The sequence below is a fragment of the Caretta caretta genome, chromosome 9 (assembly GCF_965140235.1).
Source record: "Caretta caretta isolate rCarCar2 chromosome 9, rCarCar1.hap1, whole genome shotgun sequence".
Taxonomy (NCBI): Eukaryota; Metazoa; Chordata; order Testudines; family Cheloniidae; genus Caretta; species Caretta caretta.
In genome coordinates, this window is record NC_134214.1 from 779,755 (window position 1) to 798,336 (window position 18,582).

Genomic DNA, 18,582 nt, shown 5'->3' on the forward strand with positions numbered 1-18,582 from the left:
TTAAAATTTCCCTTACTCAGTTCTACCTCATTACCCTTAATTACAGCCCCTCCCATCCCCTAAATAACACCTCTCTTGCCCTGGCGTCTGCACCAATCAGACGCTCTTATGGAGTTCTCACATCCCCTCTTAATAATTAACTAAGAGCTTGTGTGGCTTTGAGCCATGCCTGCCATACAGGTTACAATCCCCTCTGTACAGTTTATCTCCAGACATACTGCATTTCCAAATGCAGTGTGGCATGGAAGAGATGGTGCTTTCCACGGAATGAGCATCCATTAGAAAAGCTGTGTGACTGGCAACAACTCACTCGCTTAGCTCTTCCCTCAGCTTACAAAGATCGTTTAAAGCCAGGGCTCAGTCAGAACATCCATGAGAGCAATCCAAATTCCTTCCCCAAGCAATCATCTCTCCTCTGGGCTGTGTCAGTTTCTTTCTGTTTCCTTCACTCACTGTTATTGCTGCCTCTGGGCTGCATCTTGCTACAGTCTTCTGGCTCTCTCCCCTCGGTTCCCTGCAAGTATTTCAGCTTCCCTCTGTGCTTCATTAGCTATCCCCTGGCTGGGTCTCTCAAACACTTTTCCCCAGGGAGCAGTGCTCTCTTTCTCTCGTAAATTGGTTCAGCTACTTGCAAGCAGATTCTCATCAGATGCCAGAGGTCCCCCCTAAACAATGCGTGTGACGCTGCAGCACGTTGTACAAAGATCTACACATACTCAGCTTCTTCTGCTGCATCTAGGGCTGGATGGAGCTGTGACAGGAAAGGCGCTACGAATCAGTCGGGTAAGGTGGAATCCTCTCCTAGTTGGACGGAACTGATATTGGCAAGTTTGACCGATCGGATTACTACAGTTCACCTGCCATTCCACAGGCCAGCTCCTTCTCTACCTCAGTTGCAGTGTCACAAGCCCTGCGTCCTCTTGAAATAGCAGAAGCCAAGCATGAAGAGGGTTAATTGGTGCGGAGGTCAGGCGCAGGTCACAAACTGGCTGTGTCTAAGAATACTGAACTGAGATCCTGGCCTGGGGCTTTCATTTCTCTAGCTAAACATCTTTATGTATTCTAGCAGCTCACAACCTTTTCATAATGTTCATCTTAGTTGCATGAAACATTTTTATTTTTCAAAGTCATCTTTCGTTTGCGATTTACTTAAAACACATTGATTGACTGTTGTCTCTGTGCTGTTGCAGATTACTTTTGCAGATTACTGTGAATTTGGTCTACAATAAGTTCTCACTTAAAGTCATCCCGGTTAACATTGTTTCGTTGCTGATCAATTAGGGAACATGCTCGTTAGAAAGTTGCGCAATGCTCCCTTATAATGTTGTGGCAGTCGCCTGCTTTGTCCCTGCTTGCAGGAAGAGCAGCCCGTTGGAGCTAGCAGGTGGGGGCTTGGAGCCAGGGTGGACCAGCAGCCCCCCGCATCAGCTCCCCACCCCCCTAAGTTCCCTGTGTGGCAGCCGCTGGCCAGGCTACCAATTGCCTACAAATTGCCGGCAGTTCAGCTGACCCTCCCCCCACTGCCATGTGCTGCTTCTGCCCTCTGCCTTGGAGCTGCTCCTGGTTACTGTGCGGGGTGGGGGGAAGAGGAGGGCTAATGTCAGGGTGTCCCCCTCCCCCCACTCCTGCACCCAGCTTACCCCTTCTCCATATAGAGCAGGGTGGGGACACGACAGGGCTCAGGACAGAGGGAGCTTGCTGGCCGCAGCTGCTCTCTCAACTTGCTGATCTACTTAAAAAGGCAAAGTACTTAAGTGGGGTCAGCATACTTAAAGGGGCAATGCGTGTGTGTCTCTCTCTCTCACACAGGGTAGAGTGTGAGGCTACATTAACAATGTGTTAACCCTTGAGGGCTCAGCCGAAAGCTAGTTCATCATTTTGCAGTAAGGCATTCCCTGGGAAATATCCCACCCTCTTACTTCACCTCCTCAGCCAAGCTTCACACTCATCATTGCTGTATACAGTATTAAATTGTTTGTTTAAAACTTATACTGTGTGTGTGTATATATATATATGGTTTTTTTGTCTGGTGAAAAAAATTTCCCTGGAACCTAACACCGCCCCTCCCCCATTTACATTAATTCTTAGAGGGAAATTGGATTCGCTTAACATCGTTTTGCTTAAAGTTGCATTTTTCAGGAACATAACTACAGCGTTAAGTGAGGAGTTACTGTATCTTGTTTTGTGGGGTAGCCGAGTGAAATGAAGGTCAGTTGCTGATCAGTACTGATGCCAGCAAAGGAAAGTCCCAGCAAATGTGCATGATGCTCGGCCTCTTAATGTGCTTTTATGGTGTGAAGTAGGTTTAATCAGCCTTATACAACAACTGAATTCTAGCGAGCACATCAGAGACCTTTGACTCTACAGTGAGCTGAAGGTTATGGAATTTAATTTGTCCTCTTTAATCTATTAGCTTTGATTAATTTATCTATATGCAAATCTCAGACAGAATTTGTCATGATTCAAGTGTGCAAAACGTTATCCCATTGCATTAAAGCATTGACTATGCAACAGCACTACCATTCATGTCAACGGTGAGACTTCCATTGCAGCTCTGGCTAGCAGTCCGTGTGTGCGTTAGAACATGCAGAGTAGAGAAACAAGGTGTGCATTTAGGAAACAGAAATGTATTGTGAGCAAAGGTGACCGTAGCCCCACTGGGCTCCTCCTGGGTGCAGGTGTCTGCCTGGGTGGGGCTGACTGCAGTATCTGGACCAAAGTTTCATGCTGTTTGTACAAGAAATCTCTACAAAGTTGTTCAGTCTTCAGTGTTTAAAACTGTCAGCTCCATGAGCCATCTGCGAAGTCATTAGTAACCAATGCCAAAGCTTCCAATGTTTTTTAGGGTCCAATCCCACACTCTTCACTCAGGCAACCCCCCACCCCCAAAGTCCAAGGCCCTCTACCATCAGCAGGGGCAGACTCAGCACCTTTCAGGGCTGGGCTCAAAGTGAGATGGTCTGATAAACAAAGTCAGTGGGAGTTTTGCCTGAGTGAAGAGTCCAAGGCTGGGCCATTATTGACTAGTATTGAGGGGCCACAAATGCAAAGCCTGCGAGCTGCCATTGGTTTGATGTGGCCCCCACATCTTCCAGACACACATGGCAAATGGAACAGAACTATTTCCTGGTGCTTCCTACAAACCTGAATGCTTGGTAGGTGGCTTCCTGGGAGCCTGGCCGCCTCTCTCCCCATGTACCACCACAGAGTCAGGCTGTGGCCCTCCTGGTTTGGCCTGGGCGGGGCTGCTGGCACAGTGTTCTCTGTGAAGCCGCCCCCTCCCACCCGCATCCCTGGAACTCACCTGGGGCCATCAGAGCCAGAACATAAGAACATAAAAACGGCCAGACTGGGTCAGACCAAAGGTCCATCTTCCGACAGTGGCCAATGCCAGGTGCCCCAGAGGGAATGAACAGAACAGGTAATCATCAAGTCATCCATCTTGTCGCCCATTCACAGCTTCTGGCAAACAGAGACTAGGGACACCATTCCTGTCCATCCTGGTTAATAGCCATTGATGGACCTATCCTCCATGAACTTATCTAGTTCTTTTTTGAACCCTGTTATAGTCTTGGCCTTCACAACATCCTCTGGCAAGGAGTTCCATAGGTTGACTGTGCGTTGTGTCAAAAATACTTCCTTTTATTTGTTTTAAATCTGCTGCCTTTTAATTTCATTTGGTGACCCCTTGTTCCTGTGTTATGAGAAGGAGTAAATAACACTTCCTTATTTACTTTCTCCACACCAGTCGTGATTTTATAGACCTCTATCATATCTCCCCTTAGTTGTCTCTTTTCCAAGCTGGAAAGTCCCAGTCTTCTTAATCTCTCCTCATATAGCAGCCGTTCCATACCCCTAATCATTTTTGTTGACCTTTTTTGAATCTTTTCCAATTCCAATATATTTTTTTGAGATGGGGTGACCATATCTGCATGCAGTATTCAAGGTGTGGGCGAACCACGGATTTGTATAGAGGAAATATGATATTTTCTGTCTTATTATCATCGCTTTCTTAACGATTCCCAACATGCTGTTCAGTTTTTTGACTGCCGCTGCACACTGAGTGGATGTTTTCAGAGAACTATCCACAATGACTCCAAGATCTCTTTCTTGAGTGGTAACAGACAATTTAGACCCCATCATTTTATATCTATAGCCAGGATTAATTAACTTTCCAGGTATGCTGTAAAGTACTTCTTTCTTCATGAAGAAGAGCTCATTTCTCTCACCAACAGAAGCTGGTCCAATAAAATATATTCCCTCCCCGAACTGGTCTCTCATTTATCTTGGACATTCAGGGCTTGATCCAAGCCCATTGAAGTCAGTGGCAAGACTCTCATTGACTTCAGCCAGCTTTGGATCTGGCCCTGGCGTGGGAGGTGGATTTAGGAACAGCAGATATAGTCAGTTGTGGGCACATTAGAGTTAATATTACTGTGACAGGTCAATATCGTGCATTATGAATTTGGAGGAGGACTTGGTTGTGTGTCAGTCCTCATGCCCTGATTCTATTGTTATAAAGTACGATTTAATTGTTGTAAAAGTGCCAAGAGGAAAGGATGGAGATTTCAGTGTAAATCTAAAAAATTACATAAAAGAAAACAAGTGAGTTCTAACAACAGTTCTTGTTATTTAACTTGAGTTGGAAAGACGATCCTTCATAACATTTAAGTCCTTTTTCAGGGCCTGATCCTGCAAACATTTGCTACTAAACATTGTCCCATTGACCTTAAAGGACTACTCACGGCAGCAAGTGCTATGCTTGGTCAGAAATGTTAGCTAGAATTGGCCCTGAAAGTGAACAAATGCAGCCATTTTTTACACTATAATTTAAAATGAAATTCTGCTGGGCTACAAACATCTGACTTCATTATCCAACACCTGTCTTTATTTATAAATCAGTAACATATTTAGACAGCATTTGTGGGATACAGGAGTTTAGACTCCAACCTAATTTTCCAATTTGATTCCTCCATTCAAATTCCTGAATTTCAGACCAAACCTTGCAGTCTTAGCTCAAGCACAGCTCTCACTGCGAGTCCAATTCTGAGAACAAGTCCTGTAAAGTGAGGGGAGTTACTCTGAATTTAGACCAGTCAAACTCAGATCAGACTCTGGGTCCGAATTAAGAGGGTGTTTTGTCTGAGCCAGGATTATAGATCTAAATGGTTAATCTTCTGCTTGCATTTAGAGAGAAGCAACTTCATTACTTTGCCCAGGTCATCTTCATAAACAACTCCCTCCCTCCCTTCCAAATTTCTCTGTTGTTTTATTTGTTTCAGTACTTGTTTAATAGAGTCACAGAAATACATTGCAGCTGAGGAACTGGGACTAACTCTTACAGACGCAACTGGTCCCTACTCACGCAAATAACTAATCCCATTGAAATGAAGGAGCCACGTTGGAGCCTTGATGTGTGTGTCACGCTAGACCTCACACTCTCCCATGCCCCCCAGGTTCCTTACCTGAGACCATTTCCAATGTCCCTGAAATTCAGAGTTTTCATAGATAAAAGTGACAGAGGCCGGGATATCCTGGTAGCCAGCATCATTGCAATCCACAAACTGTACCAACAGCAAGCTCTTTCTCCTTTAGTTCTGAAACACAAGAAAGCACCTCTCCTTTATTTGCTCTGTACTTTTATAGTCATGCTGACTCCTAGTATTTTAACAATAAAATGAAGTCCAAAGTAGGCTCATCTTTTCCCCCCTCCACCCCACACAGAGAGATAAATAGCTCAAGCAACATCTACCAGTTTAAACTACTTTTTTTTTTTTTTTTTTAAAGTGAAGGGGTTTAAGCAAACAGAAAAGCAATGGGTCATTTTACAAAAAAAATCTCCATTTTCATTGATTTATTGCTTCCTAATCTCTGCATTTTCTTAAACATTTAGAAAAAAAATAAATTAATTCCTCAAGTAACATAGTTTTAAGTCAGCTGTCTGAAATACTTTACCGTTTTAATGTAAATCCAGTGTACTCAGCAAAGTTAAATCCTATATTTTCAAAACATTCCCTGGGCTTTAATGCCAGTGGTAGCCAGTTGGCTAAAAAATGTGTGCAGCTCTTTGAAATGTAATGCCCCAAATGGCTGGCAATACAGATCCAAGCCCAGGAAGTCACTGAAAAGGGTATTCTAAAAACGAAAACTGCACAAAAGCAGGAGATAAGAACAAGGGGCCTTTCCAAGAGTGAATCAATTTTGTATAAAACAAAATCTGATCTCAATTTTCTCCTAAAACCTGAATCAAACCTTTTTTCTTTTAAGCTAGAAAATACTGGTCCAGTTTTAATGTGTGTGTAGATAGACAGATAGATATTTTATTTTACGCTGTTATTGCACTTCTGGGGTCTGTCTGGAAACAGAGGTTGGCCAGAAATGAGAACATTCCATGAAAGGTGTTGTTGTGAGGGCCTTTACAGTTTGGTCAGAAGAGGGAAATACTGGAAATCTTGCAAGAAAGCCTGTTTTCATGAAAGTTTGTGCTAGACAGCTTTACAAACTCAGGTTTTCCGGGTTCCCATAAGCATCTGAACTTCGGGGTTCTCATACAGATCAAAGGTTCCATCATTGCTCAGGTCTGTTCTGCCACTGATGCTCAGGTGAGAAGATTACTGCATGAAACTGACGGGCAATACATTGAGAAGAAAGGAGAGGAATACCTTCTGTGGTCAGACAGTGGAGATACAGTGGCATGGGGGTGAGCAGAACTACTAATGCTGTCTAGATTTTTTTAAAAAATCCAAGAACATTTTATGACCATTCATAAACTCTACATCTATGGAAGCAGAGATAATGATAACGAGGGTAATAAACCCTCAGGCTTCAGGGTATGAGCGTTTTGTGTAGAAGAATTTTAACTCTATGTACATCATTGCACAACTGCCAAAGTGCAGAGCAGATGGATTTCAGCCCAGGTCACATGGAGCCTGGCTGCATGTCATGGGATGGTTGCAAAGGAAGGGAAGATGATTGGGGTTTTCTCCCCTGATTTGTACTCGCTACCTCCAATGCTGTCCATCCCACCCCTTTCCATGGGTGGGAGAGCAGCTTTCTGCCCATACTCTGAACTCCCCCCTTGGTGTCATCTGTCTGCCCCACACAGCCAGAGCCAGGAACAGCTGTTACATTAAACAGAAAAGGAGTACTTGTGGCACCTTAGAGACTAACCAATTTAGTCTCTAAGGTGCCACAAGTCCTCCTTTTCTTTTTGCGAATACAGACTAACACGGCTGTTACTCTGAAACCGTACATTAAACAGAGCGCTCTCTGGAATGACAGCTACCTCCCCTCTCTCCTCATGTGTCTCAGGGAGAGCCAGCTGTGTTCCTGATGGAAGTAACACAGGAGGGAAGAAGGTTATGGTGCATTCCCATGTGACTTGGAGGACTGGAGAAGGGGGTTGGTGTCTCCCAGTCGATTTCCTCTTCCTTTGCTTCTCTTCCAGCTCTGTTGTACCTGCTCTGCCCCGCCCCCATCCTCTGTTCTATCTGCCTTCCCACCACTAAATCTACTCTGCTCCTTCGCTTTAATCTGCTGTTCCCCTCTCCTCACCCTTGGTTGCCCTTCCCATCTCCCCCAACCCCCTCTCTGCTCTTCTCCAGGCCTGCTCACGCCCACAGGCTCCCTGCACTAGGGACTGCCATGTGAAACGTACAGTACTAGCTTGCTGCCCCTCATATTGTCCATGGAGAGTGACCGGTCCAGTAAAACCTGCTTTGGAGCATGCAGGAGACACAACAGTCTGTGGGTCTGAGCAGCAGGCCAGAGCCTGGCCAGGAAATGAGGGCTCAATCCTGTGCAGTGCTGAGCACTCCAGAGGGATTAGCTGGGCAGTAGATACTAGAGCAGACGGGCATTGGTCCCATGTGATATTGAAAATCCCATGTGCCTGCTCGAGATTTTTGTGCCTGAGTCCCCCTGCAGTTAATTTCTGCTAGCTGTAAACCCATTGTATTGATGGGAGAATAGCTTTAGAGCTGTGTCCAGGAGCAGCAAAGGGGTTCTCATTGAATGGGAGCTGCAGTGAGCCCAGAGAAATTGCAGGGTGATGCCCTAGCCCGGCAAGGGTGACTTTGCACCATGCATTGCGCTGTCAGGGCTTGGTCACATCAGCCTCGTGATACAAACACGCCAGGCTGGTTCACACTGGGTTGCCAAAGTCACAGCTGCAAAGACCCAAGCCCCGCCTCCCCAAGGCAGGCTTCGATGCTGCTGTATCTGCTCCAAAGCCAGGTACTGTGGAGGGGGCAGGTCGGGTGCAGGCTCCCAATGTTCTTTGCTTACCTTGTTATTTACACTTTTACAAACACTGCAAAGCCGCTGGCTGCTGCACAGGGCTCCCTGACTGACCCTCCCCCCGACCTGTCCTAGTCACAGCTCCCATGCGCGACCCCTCCAGCCCCTGGGGTGGCTGCTCTGTGGGCAGGAGAATGTCTCTCCTCCAGTCTCTGCTGGGCACAGCCAGCCTGAGGCCCTCAGTGGGAAGAGGTGACACCTCGGTGCCTCAGGGAGGGGGGCGGGCTGAGTAGAAACAGGGTGATTAGCTTCTCCCCCCTCCTCTTCACTCCCCCCCTACAGTCTCTGTCCCCTCATTACTTCCCTCCTTCAGGGCCTGTACACCCTGCCCCCATGCCCCTCTGGAGCCCTGTCCCCAAGTTACATCCCCCGGAGCCATGTCCCCCATTACACCTCCCTTCCTGGGCCCCCCCTACCCCCGTTATGTTCCCCCTCCCGGGGTGCTCCCCGGTCTCCACTTGTGTCTCTCCCTGCACGCTGGATGAACTGCACTCCCAGGAACCTGTGTGTGTGGAGAGCTGCACACACGCAATCAGGAGCCCCACAGGAAAGGGCGGATGGGTTGAGCCCACATCTGGGAGCCCTAGCCATTCTAGCCAGTGAGCCGCTGGGGATCCATGGGTCTGCAGGGGGCACATCACAGCCCCTCCCCCAGCTATAATCTGATCTCTCTCCACAAACCCACACCCTTGTTCTGAAATGACTGCTCCCCGTAAGGGAGTTACTCCTTTGTCTCAGAGGCCTGCACTGGTAGTGTCCAATGCCAGCCGATGCCCCTGGCAGGGTGGAGGGGCGGTCATTACACCAGCACGCTGAATTTAGGGTCTTGCTAACAAGGAGCTTTCCAGCGAGGCTTGGTTGTTCTTGAACCAGGCCTATGTTAAAGCAATGGCAGGCTGCATTTATTCTGTCTCCCTCCTTTGCTCGCTGTCACATGGAGGAGGAAGGGCGATGGGGGGGGGGGGGGGGAGAGATGACTGCTTTCCCTCTTCCAAGGCTGCTGGGAGCGAAAAGCAGGGATCCCAGCAGCTCCACTTCCTCAGTGTTCACTGATTTCAATAATGATTTAAATCAAGAAGCAGGAAATCCTTCATTGAAGTAACTGATTTTAATCTTGTTTTGCATTTGTATGTTTTAGTTCTGTTCCTAAACATTCTCATTGGTTGGTAATCATTAAAATGTGTAAAAAGAACAGGAGTACTTGTGGCACCTTATAGACTAACAAATTTATTTGCGCATAATGTGACAGGGTCAGGCCAGATGGCTACAGGAGAGTGAAAGAAGGCAGATATATTAGCCCCAGGTTAAGTAGGTCCCTTTTCCCTGGGTAAGGTAAAAGGGAAGGTTCCAGAACAATCAGGAACCTTCTGGAGACAATTAAGACTGACAGGCTGATTAGAACATCTGCAGCCAATCAAGAAGCTGCTAGAATCAATTAAGGCAGGCTAATCAGGGCATCTGGGTTTAAAAAGGAGCTCACTTCAGTTTGTGGCATGCGTGTGAGGAACTGAGAGTGAGAAGGCATACTGTTGGAGGACTGAGGAGTACAAGCATTATCAGACACTAGGAGGAAGGTCCTATGGTGAGGATAAAAAAAGTGTTGGGAGGAAGCCATGGGGAAGTAGACCAGGGCACACAGCTATTCCAGGAGGCACTCTAGACAGCTGCATTCCACAGGGCCCTGAGCTGGAACCCAGAGTAGAGAGCGGGCCTGGATTCCCCCCAAACCTCCCAACTCCTGGTCAGACAAAGGAGGAGTTGACCTGGATTGTGGGTTCATGAAAATGGCCAAACTGAGGGCTGCCGTGAAGCTCCAAGGCGAGCAAATCCGCCAATAAGCGCAAGACCACCAAGAGAGAGGAGGAACTTTGTCACAATATATACACAGAGAACATGAAACAATGGGTGTTATCATACACACTATAATGAGAGTGATCAGGTAAGCTGAGCTATTACCAGCAGGAGAGAAAAAAACCAAAAAACCTTTTGTAGTGATAATCAAGATGGGCCATTTCCAGCAGTTGACAAGAATGTGTGAGGAACAGTAGGGGGGAAAAATAAACATGGGGAAATAGTTTTACTTTATGTAATGACCCATCCACTCCCAGTCTTTATTCAAGCCTAATTTAATTGTGTCCAGTTTGCAAATTAATTCCAATGAGCAGTCTCTTTTTTTCCCCCTACTGTTCCTCACAGGTTCTTGTCAACTGCTGGAAATGGCCCATCTTGATTATGACTACAAAAGGTTGTTTTTTTCTCTCCTGCTGGTAATAGCTCACTTTACCTGATCACTCTCATTATAACGTGGATGATACCCATTGTTTTATGTTCTCTGTGTGTGTGTGTATATATATATATATCTTCCTACTGTATTTTCCACTGCATAATCAGATGAAGTGGGTTTTAGCCCATGAAAGCTTATGCTCAAATAAATTTGTTAGTCTCTAAGGTGCCACAAGTACTCCTGTTCTTTTTGCGGATACAGACTAACACGGCTGCTACTCTGAAACCTGTCATTAAAATGTGTGGATTTCCAAATAAATAGAGCCTTTACACAAAATTTTGTACTTCCTTTTGCTAGCCAAGAGGATGAATTACATCTGTACACAGAGAGCTAAGCAATTATATATCTTGATATACTTTTTTCAGATTCTTAATTTTTTACTTTTTTATTATGTTAGAAATTGGTGAATAACACATTTCTGATTTCCTAGATGGTAATTGTTTACTTGGGATTTGTGTCAAGCTGCCCTGGAAACTGAAATTCAATTAAAAATGTAGAAAGACAGCATTTTTATTTTTATTAGTTAAAAAATTATCTTAAATGTCCTTCAATACACGAGAAAAAAATGTTTTGCATTTAAAATTAACTGATTTATTAAACAAAGGAAATAGTCACAGTAGCTAGAGAACTGACTTTCTTGACACCACGGGCCACACTGTCAATGGTATTTAGATGCCTAAAGATGCACACTGGTACCTACTGGGATTTTCAAAAGCACATAAGCAAGTTCAGTGCCTAACTCCCATTGGAATCAATGGGAGTGGAAATCAAAGGGGGTTAGGCACCTAACCACAGGTGCTTCTGAAAATCCACTAGGTGCTTGTCGAAAAGAAAAGGAGTATTTGTGGCACCTTAGAGACTAACCAGTTTATTTGAGCATAAGCTTTCGTGAGCAAGCTTACGCTCACATAAATGTGTTAGTCTCTAAGGTGCCACAAGTACTCCTTTTCTTTTTGCGAATACAGACTAACACGGCTGTTACTCGGAAACCTGTCTAGGTGCTTGTCTGTATCCTTAGGTGCCCAAATCCCTATGATGATCTGGCCCCACATGCTTCAAGGCTTTTAGAGCTAGTCTCCCACCTGTCTTTATTCAATGATGAGACGACGAAAACAAGATTTTCTGTTTTTTTTCAATTCCCCATCAGTTTCTCAACGTTCAATGAATTAGTCCAAATGAAGAAACTATTCCCTCTGCACCTGATAGCTAAATTAAAACCAAAAGAAATTCAGGCAAATCCATTTCTGCACAAGAGAAACTGAAAGTACTTATATTTGGAAAAATGTAAATACCAGTACTCACACCCCTGAAAAGACTGAATATAATATAGGAACTTAATGCAGTGAGGATATTGTGACATATTGAAAAGGCCTGAGTAGACCTCAAAAGTTAAAGATGTTTCCCCTTCATTCTGTATATAAGTAAAAACGCAGCACCCTTTAACTCATTCAAATTTAAAGAAGGCTTATTGATGTAGCATATTTTAGTCCCTGCCCTAAAAGCTCAAAGACAGGGAGGGGATTAAACACACCAGATAAACCCATATCAATGGAAGGGCTCCTCTGCTCTATTAGGATCACTGTGTATTTAGTTACAGAAACATACATCAATGTAGCTGAGATTCTGCTATCTCTAGACATAGGTACATATTTACCAGTTGTTGTTTTTAAGTCCCTAACTACATAGAGAGATCCAGGATTACTCTGAAGAAGCCTTTGCAGCCATGAAAACGTGGATGGAATATGCATTCTCTGCCTAATTAACATCTTACTGTTTGTTTATATAAAGGGTTAGATTCTCAGCTGAGTCCAAGTTTCTGTGTCAGGAGGCTGGTGGCAGCTTTCCGGATGCATACCACCAAGCCCTGGTGTAAATCAGAGCTGCTGAGAAGCACCTGTAATTTATGCCACAGGTCTCTGAGTGATGGGATGCCAGTGAAGAGCTGAACCCACAGAGCTCCATTCTGCTACTCCCTGCCTGCCCAGGCACAACCTGACACACCTTCCCCCTATACCAGGCACGGGGAGATTGTGGTGACAGCCTCCTCCTGGGCCAGCAGAGCTAGGCCATCAAAGAGCTCCCCTGTGTGGGGGGTTCTCCATGTGCCAGTTTATGTCAACTTTGTTCTGCTCAAGTAGCACAAAATGGACTTAGCAAACCAGAGGCCAGCACTAAGAATGTTTACACCGGTTGCACCTTAGCATAGATGTGCAGCAGTGGTGCAAAGCCCTAATGCAGCTGTGCAGCACTGGTGCAAAGCCCCAGTGTAGATTCAGAGATGTTCAGGCCAGACGGGACCATTATGATCATCTTGTCTGACTTTCTCCATTACACAGGCCAGCAGACCTCACTCTGTAACTTCTGCAGCAAGCCCATAACTTCTGGCTGAACATGTCTAATAGAAACACAGCCAGTCTTGATTTAAAGACTGCAGGTGATGGAGAATCCACCACAGCCCTAGGTACGTTGTTCCAGTAGTCAATTACCTCAGTATCAAAAATGTGCACTTTATTTCCAGACTGAAATAAAGTTCTAGCTGCAGTTTCCAACCATTGGATCTTGTTAGGCCTTTTTCTTCTAGATGAAATAGCCCTCTGCCATCAGAAATCTCTTCCCAGGTAGGTAGGTGTAGACTGTGATCAAGTCCCCTCTTAACCAACTCTTGGATAAACTAAATAGATCAAGCTTCTTATGTCTCTCATATCAGGTAGGTTTTCTAGAAGTGGAATAATTTTTGTAGCTCTTTTACTATTTTTCAACATGGTTTTTGAAGTGTGGTCACCAAAACTGGACACACTATTCCAGTAATGATCTTGCCAGTGCTGTTACAGAGGTAATAGCACATCCCTACTCCTGCTTATACACCCAGGATTGCATTAACCTTCTTATGTACCGGACTCATGCTCATTGGCTATCTGTCGTGACCTCTACGTCCTTGTTGGTGTCACTGCATTCCAGGATACTCACTCTGACCTACAGTCTTTGTTCCTATGTGGATTTGGCCATATTAAAACACGTTGTTCAAATGAGCCACCTTACCAAGAAGTCCAGATCAGTCTCTATAACTGACCTGACCCCATCAATATTTGCCACACCACCAATTTGTATGCTATCTGCAAACTTTACTAGTAGTGATTTCATATGTTCTACCAGGTCAGTTATAATAGTTGACTGCATTGGTTGGACAGGGTTTACACCAGTGCAATTATCCCAGTTTCAGATTAGGGGAAATCCCATTGGTGCAGTGTATTTACAGTGGGGGGGCTGCACAAGTTCAGCTGCACCAAGGCAGCCATTCTCACGTAAAAAATCCCTAATGTAGACAAGTCCTTATACGGAACAGATTGGGGGCATGTCTACCCTTACCCAGGATCAACACCATGGCGATCAATGCAGGTCAAGAGAAGACCCACAAAATTGACCGCAGATCGCTTTCCCGTCAACCCAGGGTGGTGTAGACACCACAGTAAGTTGACCTAAGGTATGTTGCGTAACTTAGGTCGACTTACCTCTGTAGTGTAGACAAGGCCTGGAACACAAATTGTGTGAAAGTGTAGCAGTGATTGTTAGATTTCCAGCACCAAGTCACCTGAAGAAGCAGTGAAAACCTGGGCCCTCTTTTCTTCAGTTGTAAACTTGGTTCATACAGGAAACCCAGTGCTGTCTAGGGGCTAGTTAAGGCAGACAGACCTGAATTCCATTCCCAGCTTCATCAATGACTTGGTGTCTGACCTTGAGCAAATCAATACAAATTTCTGTGCTTCAATTTACCTGTCCATAAAATGGGGTCAATAAACTTCCTAATTTCACAGATGCTTATTGGGAGGCTTAATTAGTAAATATTAATAAAGATCCTGGTAGGAGAAATGCTATACATCATTAATTGTTTTGTGATTAATAAGGGTGAAAAATGGTCAAAAATGGCAAAAATATTTACATATTCATAAACTAATAATGTTTAACAGGTTCAGGTTGTGTAGATTTTTTTTTAATTTAACAAAATGAGGGAAATACATTGGACGATCTATTTAAAAGTACTGTATCAAAGAGGATAATAATACAAATTAAACCTCGTCCATTTAGGGCCAGGCTCTGCCCTTGATGCTTGCCACTATTTCCCATTGAAAAAAAAAAAAAAAGTCTCGTCTCATGCATAAAGTTACTCACGACACAGGGCTGGTGCCCTACTCTTACACTAACCCACGCACTACATCCACTGGGCCTGATTCTCCACCCCCTTTACACCTGGCGTAGTCATCTCCCCGCACAATGTGGGTATTAACCATGGCTGCTGGTGTGAGTGAGGGGGGAATTCTGGTGTGGCAGCATTTCCCCTCTCCCTAACACAGGTATAAATGAAGTCAATGGGAGACATGAGTGTGTTTTGTTTGGATCAGCAACAGTCCCTTGGCATCCGACTTTCTGGTTCCAGCGACACACTGCAGAGATCCGGTCTGGGCTGGCTACACACCCCAAGCACCCAGCACAAGGCTCAGACAAAGCAGAGTCCTTTAAACCTGCCCGGCCACATTTCAGCACAAGCAGCATCCCGAGCGCACACCCTGGGCTGGCAAGGGGCCAGGCGGAGCCAGCCCTCGGCATCTGACGAGGTGACGTGCCCGCCTCAGAACTGCATCATCGGCCTATCGGAGCAGGGGCGTGGGATGGAGGCAGCCTGGGCCTCGCAAGGAGGTGCCCTTGCTTGCGTGTGTCTCCACATCACGCTGCCAGGGACGCACAAGCGGTGCCAGCCCACCCGTCACCAGGGACAACAGCCAGCTCCCTCCGCACGCCCCTCCCGGCCGGCTCGCTGCCAGAGCGGGGCGCAGGTGGCATCGCCCTGTCTGACCTTCACTTCTCCACCAGGCCCGACCTGGAAAGTCCCCCAGCGCCTGTGCGCGCGCGCCCCTCTCTCGCTGTGTGTGTGTTGTGGTGCGCGTGCGCGCCCCTCTCTGTGCGTGTTGTGGTGCATGTGCGCGCCCCTCTCTCGCTGTGTGTGTGTTGTGGTGCGTGTGCGCGCCCCTCTCTGTGTGTGCCTGTTGTGGTGCGCGCGCCCCTCTCTCGCTGTGCGTGCCTGTTGTGGTGCGTGTGCGCGCCCCTCTCTCGCTGTGTGTGCCTGTTGTGGTGCGTGTGCGCGCCCCTCTCTCGCTGTGTGTGCCTGTTGTGGTGCGTGTGCGCGCCCCTCTCTCGCTGTGTGTGCCTGTTGTGGTGCGTGTGCGCGCCCCTCTCTCGCTGTGTGTGCCTGTTGTGGTGCGTGCGCGCGCCCCTCTCTCGCTGTGTGTGCCTGTTGTGGTGCGTGTGCGCGCCCCTCTCTGTGTGTGCCTATTGTGGTGCGCGCGCCCCTCTCTCGCTGTGCGTGCCTGTTGTGGTGCGTGTGCGCGCCCCTCTCTGTGCGTGTTGTGGTGCGCGCGCCCCTCTCTCGCTGTGTGTGTGTTGTGGTGCGTGTGCGCGCCCCTCTCTGTGCGTGTTGTGGTGTGTGCACGCGCCCCTCTCTGTGTGTGTTGTGGCGTGTGTGTGCGTGTGCGCGCGCCCCTCTCTGTGCGTGTGTTGTGGCGTGTGTGTGTGCGTGTGCCTCTCTGTGCGTGTGTTGTGGCGTGTGCGTGTGTGCGCCTCTCTGTGCGTGTTGTGGCGTGTGCGTGTGTGTGCGTCTCTCTGTGCGTGTTGTGGCGTGTGCGTGTGTGCGTGCGCCTCTCTGTGCGTGTGTTGTGGTGTGTGTGTGCGTGTGCCTCTCTGTGCATGTTGTGGCGTGTGTGCGCGCGCCTCTCTGTGCGTGTTGTGGCGTGTGCGTGTGTGCGCGCCTCTCTGTGCGTGTTGTGGCATGTGCGTGTGTGCGCGCGTGTGTGTGCCTCTCTGTGCGTGTTGTGGCATGTGCGTGTGTGTGTGCGTGTGTGCGCCTCTCTGTGCGTGTTGTGGTGTGTGCGCGCCTCTCTGTGCGTGTTGTGGCGTGTGCGTGTGTGTGCGCGCCTCTCTGTGCGTGTTGTGGTGTGTGCGCGTGTGTGCGCGCCTCTCTGTGCGTGTTGTGGCGTGTGTGTGTGCGTGTGCGCGCCTCTCTGTGCGTGTTGTGGCGTGTGCGTGTGTGTGCGCGCCTCTCTGTGCGTGTTGTGGCATGTGCGTGTGTGTGTGCGTGTGTGTGCCTCTCTGTGCGTGTTGTGGCATGTGCGTGTGTGTGTGCGTGTGTGTGCCTCTCTGTGCGTGTTGTGGCATGTGCGTGTGCGCCTCTCTGTGCGTGTTGTGGTGTGTGTGTGTGCGCCTCTGTGTGTGTGTTGTGGTGTGCGCGCGCGCGTCTGTGTGCGTGTGCGCGAGTCTCTCTCTGTGTGGTGTGTGTGTGTGCGCGCGCCTCTCTGTGCGTGTTGTGGTGTGTGGGTGTGCACGTCTGTGTGTGTGTTGTGGTGTGTGTGCGCGCGCGCCGCTGTGCGTGTTGTGGTGTGTGCGCGCGTCTGTGTGTGTGTCTCTCTGTGTGTGTGTGTGTGTGTGTCTCTGTGTGTGTGTCTCTCTCTCTCTGGGCTCGTGTCTCTGTCTCTGTCTCTGTCTCCCGCGCGGCGGCTCCATCCCCTGCCGGCGGCGGCTCGGTGCTCGCGGAAGCGCCGCCCGGTCTCGCCCGCCCGGCCCCCGCCCGGCCCGGAGTTACCTGCAGGAGCCGCGTGTCTGCGAGGCTCGCCCGGCGCCGGCCACTGTGCGACCCGCCTTCCCGCCGCGGGCTGAGGGGGCCCGGCCGGCCCGGAAGTGACCTCACTCCGCCCCGCCCCCCCGCCGCCGCCGCCGCCGCCATGGTGCGGGCCCCGCCGCCGCCGCTGCTGGGCCTGGCCCTGGCCCTGGGGCTCCTGGTGCTGGCGCTCCCGGGGCTGCCGCTGCCGCCCGGCGGGTCCCCGGCCGCTCTGCTGGGCCTGGGCGGCGCCCTGCTGCTGGGGCTGCTCCGAGCGCTGCTGCCCCGAGCCGCCCGCCCCGTGAGTACCCGCCGCCAGCCCCGCCCCGAGCCCCGCACCCCGCCGCCAGCCCCGCCCCGAGCCCCGCACCCCCCTGACCCGCCCCGAGCCCCGCACCCCCCTGACCCGCACCGAGCCCCGCGCCCCGAGCCCCGCCCCGCACACCGAGCCCCGCACCCCCCTGACCTGCACCGAGCCCCGCACCCCCCTGACCCGCACCGAGCCCCGCACCCCCCTGACCCGCACCCCCCTGACCCGCACAGAGCCCTGCACCGAGCCCTGCCCCGCACAGAGCCCTGCACCCTGCACCGAGCCCCGCCCCGCACCCCCCTGACCTGCACCGAGCCCCGCTGCCAGCCCCGCACCCTGCCACCAGCCCCGCACCCCGCAGCCTGCCCCGCACCCCGCCGCCAGCCCCGCACCGAGCCCTGCACCCCGCCGCCAGCCCCGCACCGAGCCCCGCACCCCGCCGCCAGCCCCGCACCGAGCCCCGCACCCCCCTGACCCGCACCGAGCCCCGCACCCCGCTGCCTGCCCCGCACCCCTCTGACCCGCACAGAGCCCTGCACCGAGCCCCGCCCCGCACAGAGCCCTGCACCCTGCACCGAGCCCCGCCCCGCACCGAGCCCTGCACCCCGCCTCCTGCCCCGCACCCCCCTGACCTGCACCGAGCCCCGCTGCCAGCCCCGCACCCTGCCACCAGCCCCGCACCCCGCACCGAGCCCTGCACCCCGCCTCCTGCCCCGCACCCCCCTGACCCGCACAGAGCCCCGCACCCCCCGCCAGCCCCGCCACGCAGCGAGCCCCGCAGCCTGCCCCGCACCCCGCCGCCAGCCCCGCACCGAGCCCTGCACCCCGCCGCCTGCCCCGCACCGAGCCCCGCACCCCCCTGACCCGCACCCCGCCTCCAGCCAGCCTTGCCCGGCACCCCCTGCCCGCAGCCAGCCCGGCCCCGGCCTGCGCCCCCCGCCTGCAGCCGACCCCACGCCTACTGGTGCCATGCGGTTCCCAGTGCAGTAACCCTGCACACTTGCTTCAATGAGGGGGACAGGGACCCACATATGTGCATACCCCCAG

At 50.0% G+C, this 18,582-nt stretch overlaps 2 protein-coding genes across 3 annotated transcripts in view; one reads left to right on the plus strand and one right to left on the minus strand.

Annotated features, from left to right (window-relative positions):
• The window catches only part of BDH1 (3-hydroxybutyrate dehydrogenase 1), a 41,732-nt gene extending 24,414 nt beyond the window's left edge, over positions 1 to 17,318 (minus strand). The window contains exons 1-2 of the mRNA XM_048864542.2: positions 17,211 to 17,318; positions 5,466 to 5,597 (exon numbers count right to left, since the gene is read on the minus strand). Of these exons, the coding sequence (XP_048720499.1) occupies positions 5,466 to 5,551 (86 nt within the window). The 5' untranslated portion in view covers positions 5,552 to 5,597; positions 17,211 to 17,318. The remainder of the gene's footprint in view (positions 1 to 5,465; positions 5,598 to 17,210) is intronic.
• Positions 17,319 to 17,335: 17 nt separating this feature from the next.
• LOC125642758 (D-beta-hydroxybutyrate dehydrogenase, mitochondrial) overlaps positions 17,336 to 18,582 on the plus strand; it is a 40,638-nt gene continuing 39,391 nt past the window's right edge. For both annotated transcript variants that reach the window (XM_048864540.2, XM_075132012.1), the window contains exon 1: positions 17,336 to 17,526. In XM_048864540.2, the coding sequence (XP_048720497.2) occupies positions 17,350 to 17,526 (177 nt within the window). In that variant the 5' untranslated portion in view covers positions 17,336 to 17,349. The remainder of the gene's footprint in view (positions 17,527 to 18,582) is intronic.